At 49.3% G+C, this 12502-nt stretch overlaps 1 protein-coding gene across 2 annotated transcripts in view; it reads left to right on the forward strand.

Moving 5' to 3' along the window:
• Positions 1-5707, forward strand: part of ABCB9 (ATP binding cassette subfamily B member 9) — a 116313-nt gene extending 110606 nt beyond the window's left edge. For both annotated transcript variants that reach the window (XM_075322997.1, XM_075323003.1), the window contains exon 12: positions 5307-5707. In XM_075322997.1, the coding sequence (XP_075179112.1) occupies positions 5307-5585 (279 nt within the window). In that variant the 3' untranslated portion in view covers positions 5586-5707. The remainder of the gene's footprint in view (positions 1-5306) is intronic.
• The last annotated feature ends 6795 nt before the right edge of the window (positions 5708-12502 follow it).

Consider the following 12502-nt stretch of genomic DNA (forward strand, 5'->3'; position numbering starts at 1 on the left):
GCCGCCGCTGCACAATGTCCACTACTGGGGCTGGTGTTAATGGCAGCCTGGATGTTAGACCCTCCACAAGCAGGGCCGGGCCCCAGAGGGCAGGTGTAGTGACGGGTATCGGAAGAAGGTAGTCCACACAAGGGGTTCAGTGCAACTGGTTCTTTACTCACTTTCTGGTGGTAACTGGTTACCCGAGGCCGGCTGATTTCACCTTCAGGTCTCCTTTGTTCCAGTGCCAGTGTAGTAATCTTCCCCTGCACTCGTCTCTGGTTAGTGGGTCCTCGTGGCGTAGAGCAACTGGGGCTCCCCGTCCGGTGGTGTTTCTTTCCACTTCTGTCCATATTATGGTAGTGTGCAGGGCCGGCTCCAGGTTTTTGTGGGCCCTGGGCGAAAGAGTCTCAGTGGGCCCCATCCACACATAGACATGCACAGATACATACACATACAGGCATACGTACACATACTTATTTAAAGAGAAATTCACAAAAACACATAGACATAAATCTAGACACAGTCATATACACTGACATACATAGATACATATCATACATACACAGACATTATTTTTATATATTTATCCTGTATATATATTTCTAATATTGGGAAGCCGGCAACAGCCTCATTCACCTCCCGGCTTGTCTAACAGACATGGCCGCACATAGGGCACACTAACACTGCTGTATATACATCACAAGAGAGGTCTAGGGTGGGGGGGGGACATACAGCACCTGGGTGGAGGGGACATACAACTCTGGGGGTATAGTAGTATGCAGCCCCCATATTGTGTTGTGAAGCCCCCATTGTCCTCCATATAGTATTATGTAGCCCCCATATGCACTATGCAGCCCCCATATAGCACAATGCAGACCCAGATAGCATTAGGCACCTTCATGTAGTATACAGCACACATATAGCACAATGCAGACCCAGATAGCAATAGGCACCCTCATGTAGTACACAGCCCCTAAATACCACAGTGCAGAGCCAGATAGCATTAGGCACCCTCATGTAGTACACAGCACCTATATAACACAGTGCAGAGCCAGACAGCACAGTGCAGAGCCAGATAGCATTAGGCACCCTCATGTAGTACACAGCACCTATATAACACAGAGCAGAGCCAGATAGCATTAGGTATCCTCATGTAGTACACAGACCTGTGTAGTACAGTGCAGACCCAGACAGCACAGTGGAGAGCCAGATAGCATTGGGCACCCTCATGTAGCATACAGCTTGTATATAGCATAGCCTGTATATAGCACAGTGCAGAGCCAGATAGCAGTAGGCACCCTCATGTAGAATACAGTGATTAATACTCAGTGGCGTAACTAGAGTTTGATGGGCCCTGGTGCAAAATTTGGATCGGGGCCCCCCTCCACGTACACCGACACGTAGGGTGCGGGATAATGACACTGACACTCGGGGTACAGGATAATGATGCTGACACTTGGCTCTTACCCTCAGCACCCAGGTTTCCCATGATCTGAAATCCCTCTATCAGTACCCAGCTTTCCCATGTTCTGATATCCATCTTTCCCTCAGCACCCAGCTTTCCCATAGCAGAGTAAAGCTTGGTGCTGAGAGATGTATAGCAGAGCATGGGAAAGCTGGGTGCTGAGGGAAAGAACCTTTTTCCCTCAGCACAAAACATTCCCATCCCATACTTGTATCTTTGTCCTCCTTGTATATAGATCTCCAAATACTATAATGGCCCCCACATACTGCTTCCCATACAGCCTGCACCCCCCATATCCCACACACACACACACTGCTCCCCATACAGCCTGCACCCCCCATATCCCACACACACACACACACACACACACTGCTCCCCATACAGCCTGCACCCCCCATATCCCACACACACTGCTTCCCATACAGCCTGCACCCCCCATATCCCACACACACACACACACTGCTCCCCATACAGCCTGCACCCCCCATATCCCACACACACACACTGCTCCCCATACAGCCTGCACCCCCCATATCCCACACACTGCTCCCCATACAGCCTGCACCCCCCAGATCTCACACACTACACCCCCATATCTCACACACCCTGCTTCCCATACAGCCTGCACCCCCCCATATCACATACACACTATACCCCCATATCTCTCACACCCTGCTTCCCATACAGCCTGCACCCCCCAGATCTCACACACTACACCCCCATGTCACATACCCTGCTCCCCATACAGCCTGCACCCCCCATATCACACACAATACACCCCCATATCACACACACCCTGCCCACATATCTCACGCTGCCTGTACCCCAACTTACCCCTCTCAAACACTCTGCACCCCTTCACATGCTTCTGTCACAGTCTGCAGCCCTCATATGCCACTCACCCTGCAGCCCCCCTCACCCTCATGTCCCCTCTTTTCTTATTACCAGTCATCATGTGTCCAAATCTCCTTCAGGATTCAGTTCTCTTGCTTTCTGCCGGCATCCTGTGTCTCCTCCCACACAGTCACATGGGCGTGACATCATCGCAGGTCCTGCAGGATGGAGATTCCGTGTGCTGTGCAGGTCAGGACTAGCACTCCTGCAGCTCAGACATGGCTGGTGGCCTCTCCAGGTCAGGGGCCCCTCTACTGACACTGGGCTCCCCTGACTCACAGGTCGGCCACTACACAGCAGCACTACACATAGACGCAGAGCGGCTGCCGGGCCCCTATGTGTACTAGTGCCGCTGTGTAGTGGCCGGCCTGTGAGTCAGGGGAGCCCAGTGTCAGTAGAGGGGCGGCTCACTTCTCGTTCCCCCGCTGATCCGGTCTCCTCGGCGCATCGTCCATTGCTGTCGCTCTGACCTCTCAGCAGGCGCGCAGTGATGACGTCACCGCGCTCGCTGCAGAGCTGTCAGAAGAACGCCGACAGTCACAGCGGGGAGAATGATAAGAGAGAGAGCGCGCCGCTCACTCTCTCATCATTGCTCTCAATTGTATCGGCACCTGCGATGCCGAAGCAATTGAAAGCTCGATCCTCGGCGGGGGGCGGTGACAGCGCGGCCACTGGGCCCCCCTGAGTAGCGGTGCGCCACTCCTGCCACCGCAAGTGGGCCCCCCCGGCAGCTCAGGGCCCCGGCATTTGACCGGGTTTGCCGGGTGCTGGCGCCGGCCCTGGTAGTGTGAACCCTGTGGGGTTGGAGTCTCTTGTTCTGTCCCTGGCTCTCTCTTTGCTACTGAGTCTCAAATTTTTAGGGTCAGCGAGGCCCTCACTGTGCAGGTGTTAACAGGCCTGCCTGGAGCTTTATGCCTGTCCTAGGGTTCTGTACCCCATTGGTGCGTAGTTCCAGGAGTACTCCACCGTACTCCACCGGCAACTACCCTCCTGGGTACCAGGTTATTGTCAACCCCAAGTCAGTGCGTCTCTTCATGTCCACCTTCACTGCTAGACACCTCTGTTCAGACTGACTCTCTGTCCACCGTCTGCCCCTCCAACCTGGTCAACTAGTGGACTTGACTGGCTCCACCTCTAGGCGGCCATCCATTGGTCCGACCCTAGCCTTGTACCATTGTATGGGGGATTGTTGGGGAAAACTGGGATTACCTGGAGTTTTTGTGTGTTACCGACACTAGTCTTCTGGGGCCCTATGGGGTAGGTCCTGCATCCTTGTGGGGATGCAGAACCTTGTAGGACCCTGCTGGCTTCAGGGGCGCTACACATACATCTAGGTTCCATTATGTATTAGATTTTAAAACTGAAAAACAAATTGTGACAGAACCATTTTGAGCATCACTTCCATATGTTTCTAAACTTGAACTGGTAAAAGGAATGTCAAAACATAAATGTGAAAACATCTTCATCTTGTTTTTTATATTGTTTTGTTTTTTTTTTTAACATATGAGGTTTTTTTTCCCCCATAGTAAATTTTCTCATTTATACATACAGTATTATTACACCTTTTCACAGTTCACTGTATGGAAAAAAAAAGTATCACTTTTAAATGTTTGTCCTTTCAGTTTATTAAGCATAATAATAAATTCCTCATATTTGGATACATTAAAGCGCACCAATCACCAGGATTTTCCTATATAAATTAAAGCCAGTGCTATACTGGCACTATCAGGCTGATTCTATACATACCTTTAGTAGTCAGCTAGGATGTAATATTTTAGAAACACAAGCAAGTAAAGTTTGTAAAACTGAGCAGCTTTTTGATTGGCAGCAGCTTCAGATCAGCTGATAGCTGGGGTGGGTTTCAATAGTGATTTCCACCCCCCTGCCTGACCGTCCTCCCCCTTTTATTTATGCTAATTCTATTATAATAGCGGTTTACTAAGTGGCTAGAAGGACCTGTGTTGATGCCTCAGCCAACAGAAAAATAATGTTGCTTCCTAGTATCAGCTATGTTGGCTGAGGCTCCACCTCTTCTGGTCACAAGGGTGTGACATCAGCAAAGGTTCTTCTAGCCACTTAGTAAAACGCTTCTATAATAGAATTAGCATAAATAAAAGATAGGGGAGGAGGGACGGCCAGGGGGACGGGAATCACTATCAAAACCCACTCCAGCTAGTAGCTGATCTGCAGCTGCTGCCAATCAAAAAGCTGCTCATTTTGCAAACTTTACTTTCTTGTCTTTCTAAAACATTACATTCTAGCTAACACCTAAAGGTAGGTATAGAATCAGCATGATAGCGCCAGTATAGCACTGGCTTTAGGTTATATAGGAAAATCCTGGTGATTGGTGCGCTTTAAGAGGTTATCTACTACTTTTACATTAATGGCCTATTGTTAGCCTATCCTTAGGATAGATCATCAATGTCGGATTGGCCGGAATCCGACACCCCGCACCCCCACCAATCAGCTGTTCCTGGTGGCAGAACCAAACAACTGGAAATACTTAGTTCCGGAGCTGCCCCATGAACCGATTGTGGCCGCGGCCAGGTTGTGCGCCTATTGATTTGAATGGGAGGCGGATGTGCAGTACCTGGCCGTGGCCACAATCAGAAATTAGGGCAGCTCTGGAACTGAGCATTTCCAGCTGCCAGTGCCGGCATCAAAAGCAGCTGATCGGCGAGGGTGCGGGGTGTCGGACCCCGGCTGATCAGACATTGATGACCTATCACAAGGAATATGCCATCAATGTAAAAATAGTGGACAACCTCTTTAAGCCTACTATACAGGTTTTTAAGATGTTAAATTACAAATGTAATAATATGTAATATTAATGGCATTGGGGTGCTTTTGTTTCCATGAGCTTCTCGGCGTTGCTGATATTAAATAAACATGAAAGAATGGTGTTTTAGAGAATTCTCACACATGTGCAACGCATAAGTAACTGTTAATGATTCATCCTTCACAGATCCAGCAAGCGATGAATAGCGATCTGCAGGGCCGCACATTACTAATTATAGCTCACAGGCTGAGCACTGTGGAGAAAGCACACAACATCATTGTATTAGACAGGGGCAGAGTGGTGCAACAAGGAACTCATAAAGAGCTGATGCAAGAAGGCGGACTCTACTCCCAGCTTGTCCAGCGCCAAGTTTCTGGCCTTGGAGCAGAAGAGAAAGATCAGACCAGGTCACTACAGGCTCCGACCAAAGAGTCAAGACTAAGCGAACCTGCAAATGAGCGTTAAAATGTACAGATACTGGAAAAACAATGTATATAAATACCTCTATAAAGATAGATTTTTGTCCAAAAATCTAAGGTTTTAATAATTTAAATTAAAAAAGATAAAAATAAAATATTTCCGTTTATTTCCCGACTTGCTCCCTATTATTATGTGGCTTTCATGATTCATGTTTTGGCTTTTCTACTCTGGTTTTAAAATCTCTTATTGATTTTTATAGTGATAGACTGCTCTTGTATGTAGGGGGGGGGGGGGAAGAATCCTAAGGCTGGGTTCACACTAAACGACAGCGACAACGACGTCGCTGTTACGTCACCATTTTCTGTGACGTAGCAGCGACCTTGTAAGTCGCTGTTATGATTGCTGCTTAGCTGTCAAACACAGCAGAAGCAGCGATCATAACGTCGCTACATGTGCAGAGAGCAGGGAGCCGCGCTTAGCGCTGGCTCCTTGCTCTCCTAGGTACAGTACACATCGGGTTAATTAACCCGATGTGTGCTGCAGCTACATGTCACAGTGCAGAGAGCAGGGAGCCGCGCGCACTGCTTAGCGCTGGCTCCTTGCTCTCCTTGCTACAGTATACATCGGGTTAATTACCCGATTTGTACTGCAGCCACATGTGCACAGAGCAGGAGCCGGCGCTGGCAGCAAGAGCGGAGGCTGGTAACGAAGGTAAATATCGGGTAACCAGGGAAAGGTCTTCCCTTGGTTACCCGATGTTTACGCTGGTTACAGCTTACCGCAGCTGCCAGACGCCGGCTCCTGCTGCCTGCTCGCTTCATTTTGTCGCTCTCTCGCTGTCACACACAGCGATGTGTGTGTCACAGCGGGAGAGTGACGACCAAAAAATGAAGCTGGACATTCAGCAACGACCGGCGACCTCACAGCAGGGGCCAGGTCGTTGCTGGATGTCACACACAGCGACAGCGACGGGACGTCGCTGCAACGTCACAGAAAATGGTGACGTAGCAGCGACGTCGTTGTCGTTGTCGCTGTGTGTGACACCAGCTTAAGACCCATGTTTGGAGCTACTTATATTGTTAAGATAACACTAATTACTTATATAGGAAACCAAAGTCACAATGAAATTATACAAACTAATTTAGAGAGTAAGTAAAAATGATTTATACATCAGCTCGTGAAAATATTAACCTTTTTGCTTCTTCTCGAACTATAGATTCTATAGGTTGTACATCCCTGATGGTAGTTCCACGCCTGCAAGGAGGAGAGGGGCTACGATTTTTCAAACAATTCTTGCCAGAAAACTGGCCTAGAAAAATTGAAGATTATTTTGCAATGTTCAGCTATGCAAAAATTGTGCCACTTTTGATATTTTTTTTAAGACAGTTCCAGTATCTTTTTGAAAACTATGAGCAGCTTAGTTAGAGGAATGATACAAGTGGCATAAATGATTGAAGAAATGTAATCCAATCTGTGTCTAAAATACATTTATAAATTTGGTGAACTGTAATCTGAACGAAACCTCTTAAAATATTTGACCTACAGTTGTGCTCAAAAGTTTACATACCCCGACAGATGTTTTGCTTTCTTGGCCTTTTTTCAAAGAATATGAATGATAACACACATTTTTTTTCAGGCTCATGGTTAGTGGTTGGGTGAAGCCATTTATTGTCAAACTACTGTGTTTTCTCTTTTTAAATCATAATAACCAAAAATATCCAAATGACCCTGATCAAAAGTTCACATACCCTGGTGATTTTGGCCTGATAACATGCACAGAGGTTGACACAAATGTGTTTGAATTGATAATAAAGGTAACATCAAGGGATCAAGAAAGACTCTGGCATCTTTCATCCAGCCACTGACCTTTCTGGATTGTGAGTCATGGGGAAAGCAAAAGCATTGTCAACGAGTCTATGAGAAAAGATAGTTGAACTGTATAAAACAGGAAAGGGATACAAAACGATATCCAAGGAATTGATAATGCCAGTCAGCAGTGTTCAAACTGTGATTAACAAATGGAAAATCAGAAGCTCTGTTAAAACCAAACCATGATAAGTAATTTCGGCCACAACTGCCAAGAAAATTGTTCGGGATGCAAAGAGAAACCCACAAATTATATCAGCTGAAATACAGGACTCACTGAAAACTAGCGATGTGGCTGTTTCAAAATGAACAATATGGAGGCATTTGAAGAAAAATGGGCTGCATGGTCGAGTTGCCAGAAGAAAGCCATTACTGCGCAAATGCCACAAAGTATCTCACCTACAATGTGCCAAACAGCACAGAGACAAGTCTCCAAACTTTTGGAACAAGGTAATTTGAGAGTCATGAGACCAAAATCGAACTTTTTGACCACAACAATAAATGTTATATTTGGAGAGGTGTCAACAAGGCCTATGATGAAAGGAACACCATTCCTACTGTAAAGCATAGAGGTGGATCGCTGATGATGTGAGGATGTGTGAGCTACAAAGGCACAGGAAACTTGGTCAAAGTTGAAGGAACGATGAATGCAGCATGTTATCTGCAAATACTGGAGGCAAATTTGCATTCATCTGCCTGGAAGCTGCGCATGGGACGTACTTGGATGTTCCAACATGACAGCGATCCAAAACACAAGACCAAATCGACCTGTCATTGGCTACAGCAGAACAAAGTGAAGGTTCTGGAGTGGCCATCTCAGTTTCCTGACCTCAATATCATTGAGCCACTCTGGGGAGAACTCAAGTGCGCAATTCATGCAAGAAAGCCCAGGAATTTACAGAAACTTGAGGCTTTTGCCAAGAAGAATGGGCAGCTTTTTCATCAGAGAAAATAAAGAGCCTCATCCACAACCGCAACAAAAGACTTCAAGCTGTCATTGATGTTAGAGGGGGCAATACACAGTATTAAGAACTGGGGCATGTGAACTTTTGATCTGGGTCATTTGGATGTTTTTGGTTGTCGTTATGATTTAAAAAGAGAAAACACAGTAGTTTGACAATAAATGTCTTCACCCAGGGGCGTAACGACCGCGGTCGCAGCGGTCGCCACTGCGACCGGGCCCGCAGGGTTTTAGGGGCCCGGCAGCCGCTCTGCACAGCCGGCTCCTCTTTGTAACAGAGGAGATGCGCTGTGTAGTGGCCGACTACGCGACCGCCAGGGGGCCGGCCTGTGAGTCAGGGGGCCCGGTGTCAGCAGGGGGCAGAGGGGCCCCCTGACCTGGAGAGACCCACCAGGCGTTTCTGAGCTGCGGCAGAGCAGAAGCGCTCCTGCACAGCAGACGAAATCCATCCTTCCAGGACCTGCGATGATGTCATGCCCATGTGAGTGTGTGGGAGGAGACACAGGATTGCCGGGCAGAAAGCATCAGAAGATACGGATTCCTGAAGGAGACATGGACACATGATGACTGGTAATGAGAAAAGAGGGGGCACGAGGGGGAGGGGAGTGCAGGGTGAGTGGCATATGAGGGCTGCAGACTGTGACAGAAGGATGTGAAGGGGTGCAGAGTGTTTGAGAGGGGTAAGTTGGGGTACAGGCAGGGTGAGATATGTGGGGCAGGGTGTGTGACATATGGGGGTGTAGTGTGTGTGCTATGGGGGGTGCAGGCTGTATGGGGAGCAGTGTGTGTGACATATGGGGGCAGGGTCATAACTACCGTGGTTGCAGGGGTCAAAAGGAGAAGAGAGGTACTTGTTTTTTTATTTTGCTGGCTCCATGACACATGGAGGCCTGGAGGGGCCTTGCTGCATGACACATGGAGGCCTGGAGGGGCCTTGCTGCATGACACATGGAGGCCTGGAGGGGCCTGGCTGCATGACATGGAGGCCTGGAGGGTCCTGGCTGCATGACATGGAGGCCTGGGGGCCTGGCTGCATGACACATGGAGGGCCTGGGGTGGCTGGCTGCATGACACATGGAGGCCCTGGGGTGGCTGGCTGCATGACACATGGAGGCCTGGAGGGGCCTGGCTGCATGACACATGGAGGCCTGGAGGGGCCTGGCTGCATGACACATGGAGGCCTGGAGGGGCCTGGCTGCATGACACATGGAGGCCTGGAGGGGCCTGGCTGCATGACACATGGAGGCCTGGAGGGGCCTGGCTGCATTACACATGGATGCCTGGAGGGTCCTGGCTGCATGACATGGAGGCCTGAGGGCCTGGCTGCATGACACATGGAGGCCCTGGAGGGGCCTGGCTGCATGACACATGGAGGCCCTGGGGTGGCTGGCTGCATGACACATGGAGGTCTATGGGACTGCATAAAAAACATGAAGGACACCTTATACATGGACTAGGGGTACATTATACATGGAGGAGTATGGGGCTGCATAATACAATATGAAAATTGATGGGGCTGGATTATAATACATATAGGACTATGGGGGCTGCATTATAATATATGGAGGACTATGGAGGCTACCTTATACATGGACTATGGAAGTGCATTATAAAACATGGAGGACTATGTGGTGCAGTATAATATATGGAGGACTATGGAGGCTACCTTATACATGGACTATGGAAGTGCATTATAAAACATGGAGGACTATGTGGTGCAGTATAATATATGGAGAACTATGGGGTGAATTTTAATACATGGAGAACTATGGGAAATGCATTATAATTGAAGGGCTACTTTATACATGGAGGATTATGGGGGTGCATTATAATATATGGAGGGCTATGTATCTGCATTCTAATATATGAAGGGTTATGTGAGACCCTTTATACAATTATTTGGAAGGCTATGTGGGGGCTGTTATAGTATTTTGAGAACTTTATACAGGGGGGACAAAGATACAAGTATGGGATGGAAATGTTTTGTGCTGAGGGAAAAAGGCTCTTTCCCTCAGCAGCCAACTTTCCCATGCTCTGCTATACATCTCTCAGCACCCAGCTTTCCCATGTTCTGATATACATCTCTCAGCACCCAGCTTTCCCATGTTCTGATATACATCTCTCAGCACCCAGCTTTCTCATGCTCTGATATGGGAAAGCTGGGTGCTGAGGACAAGATAAATATCAGAACATAGGAAAGCTGGGTGCTGATAGAGGGATTTCAGGGTGCTGTGGGTGAGAGCCAAGTGTCAGCGTCATTATCCTGTACCCCGAGTGTCAGTGTCATTATCCCTTACCCCATACCTCCCAACCGTCCCGGATACAGCGGGACTTTCACGCTTTACGTTGTTTGTCCCGTTGCCACGATCGGGACGGCCGGCTCCCGGGCTCCGCCCACCCACTCTCTCTCCGCCTCCCTGCTTTTCCCTCCTACCATCCCAGTAGACGTGGCATAACAGAGAGGAGCGCTGCCTGTGCTGCTGCTGGTACAGTAAAATCTCCCCAGCGCTGATTTCCCTCCCTCCCCCCCCCTCACCCCCGGCCGGAGCCTCTCTGTGCGGTCGGCCGGCCGCCTGTCTGTGCGGTCGGCCGGCCGCCTTTCTGTGCGGGCGCCCCCCGGCCGCCTGTCTGTGCGGGCGCCCCCCGGCTGCCTGTCTGTGTGGGCGCCCCCCGGCCGCCTGTCTGTGCGGGCGCCCCCCTGCCGCCTGTCTGTGCGGGCGCCCCCCTGCCGCCTGTCTGTGCGGGCGCCCCCCTGCCGCCTGTCTGTGCGGGCGCCCCCCTGCCGCCTGTCTGTGAAGGCGACCGGCCACCTCACTGTGTGGGCGATAGGCCGCCTCACTGTGGCTCCCTGCGTGTCCATGCTGGAGGCCCGCCGGCTGCCTGCGTGTCCATGCTGGAGGCCCGCCGGCTGCCTGCGTGTCCATGCTGGAGGCCCGCCGGCTGCCTGCGTGTCCATGCTGGAGGCCCGCCGGCTGCCTGCGTGTCCATGCTGAATGGGTGTGGATGGGGAGTGGATATGGGCGTGACTGTGAAATGGGTGTGGTTAGGGGTCGTGGCCTAAAAATTTGCCGCGGCGCGCTACGCGCGCCGCAAACTTTGTCCTTCTTTTCCTTCTTTAAAAGTTGGGAGGTATACCTTACCCCAAGTGTCTGTGTATGTGGAGGGGGGGCCCAGGTCTAAACTTTGCACCGGGGCCCATCCAACTCTAGTTACGCCACTGTCTTCACCCAACCACTAACCTTGAGTGGAAAAAAAGATTTTGTGTTATCATTCATATTCTCTGAAAAAAGGTTGAAAAAAACAAAAAAATCTGCCGGGGTATGTAAACGTTTGAGCACAACTGTAACAAGTATTTTAACCATTTTTTTCTTTTCAATCAAATGATGTTATTTTTGGGGAACTCTCATAATATATCAGAAACTGATGTTTTTTAGCCAACAGTGCGATTTTGGGCAGGAGCCTTTTTTCCCCCCTATACATTATAGTCCACTATTGCTTCCATTGATGACACAGATGAGATCAGAGTCCTGCCCGCTCAGCTGATCACACTATTCATTGGGCCCCATTCATGAATAACATGAGCTTTGAGGAGGAGATGTGCTGGACTGAGAAGCTTCAGATTCTGTGTGCACCTCACCACATATAATACTCCAGCCCCTTCTGGAGTAATGTTTGTGGTGTAGTGAACAACGCCGCTTGTCATAAACTTCATGAGCGGTGATTTCCATGCCCAGGTTCCACCCACTTTATCAGAAGTGAGTGAACATGACATGAGAATGCCAAAAGTCGCTTTATTTTAGTGCAGACTCCAGTTGTGCCAACATTTTGAGACTTTTCAAAGTTTTTTACGCCACAATAATGATGAATCAGGCCCAGAGTCTTGTGCCTTTTCTTTGTGCACTGGCTATGAGACGATATTGCGGTATGGATCATCCCTATTGTTTTGTCATCCTTCCACAATGGATAAGGAGTAGTAAAGAGCGAACATTACCATGCTGAGGTGCTCGGTACTGAAAACGAGGAGGTCGGACGCTTAAGGTGGCGTGACGTGCTCCGATATATCGTACGATCGCATGACCAATCGCACCAGTCCCCATCGCTTGTGTGTCACGGGCAATTCATTGCCCGTGGCGCA

Source organism: Anomaloglossus baeobatrachus, chromosome 1, assembly GCF_048569485.1.
Source record: "Anomaloglossus baeobatrachus isolate aAnoBae1 chromosome 1, aAnoBae1.hap1, whole genome shotgun sequence".
In the NCBI taxonomy this organism is placed as follows: Eukaryota; Metazoa; Chordata; class Amphibia; order Anura; family Aromobatidae; genus Anomaloglossus; species Anomaloglossus baeobatrachus.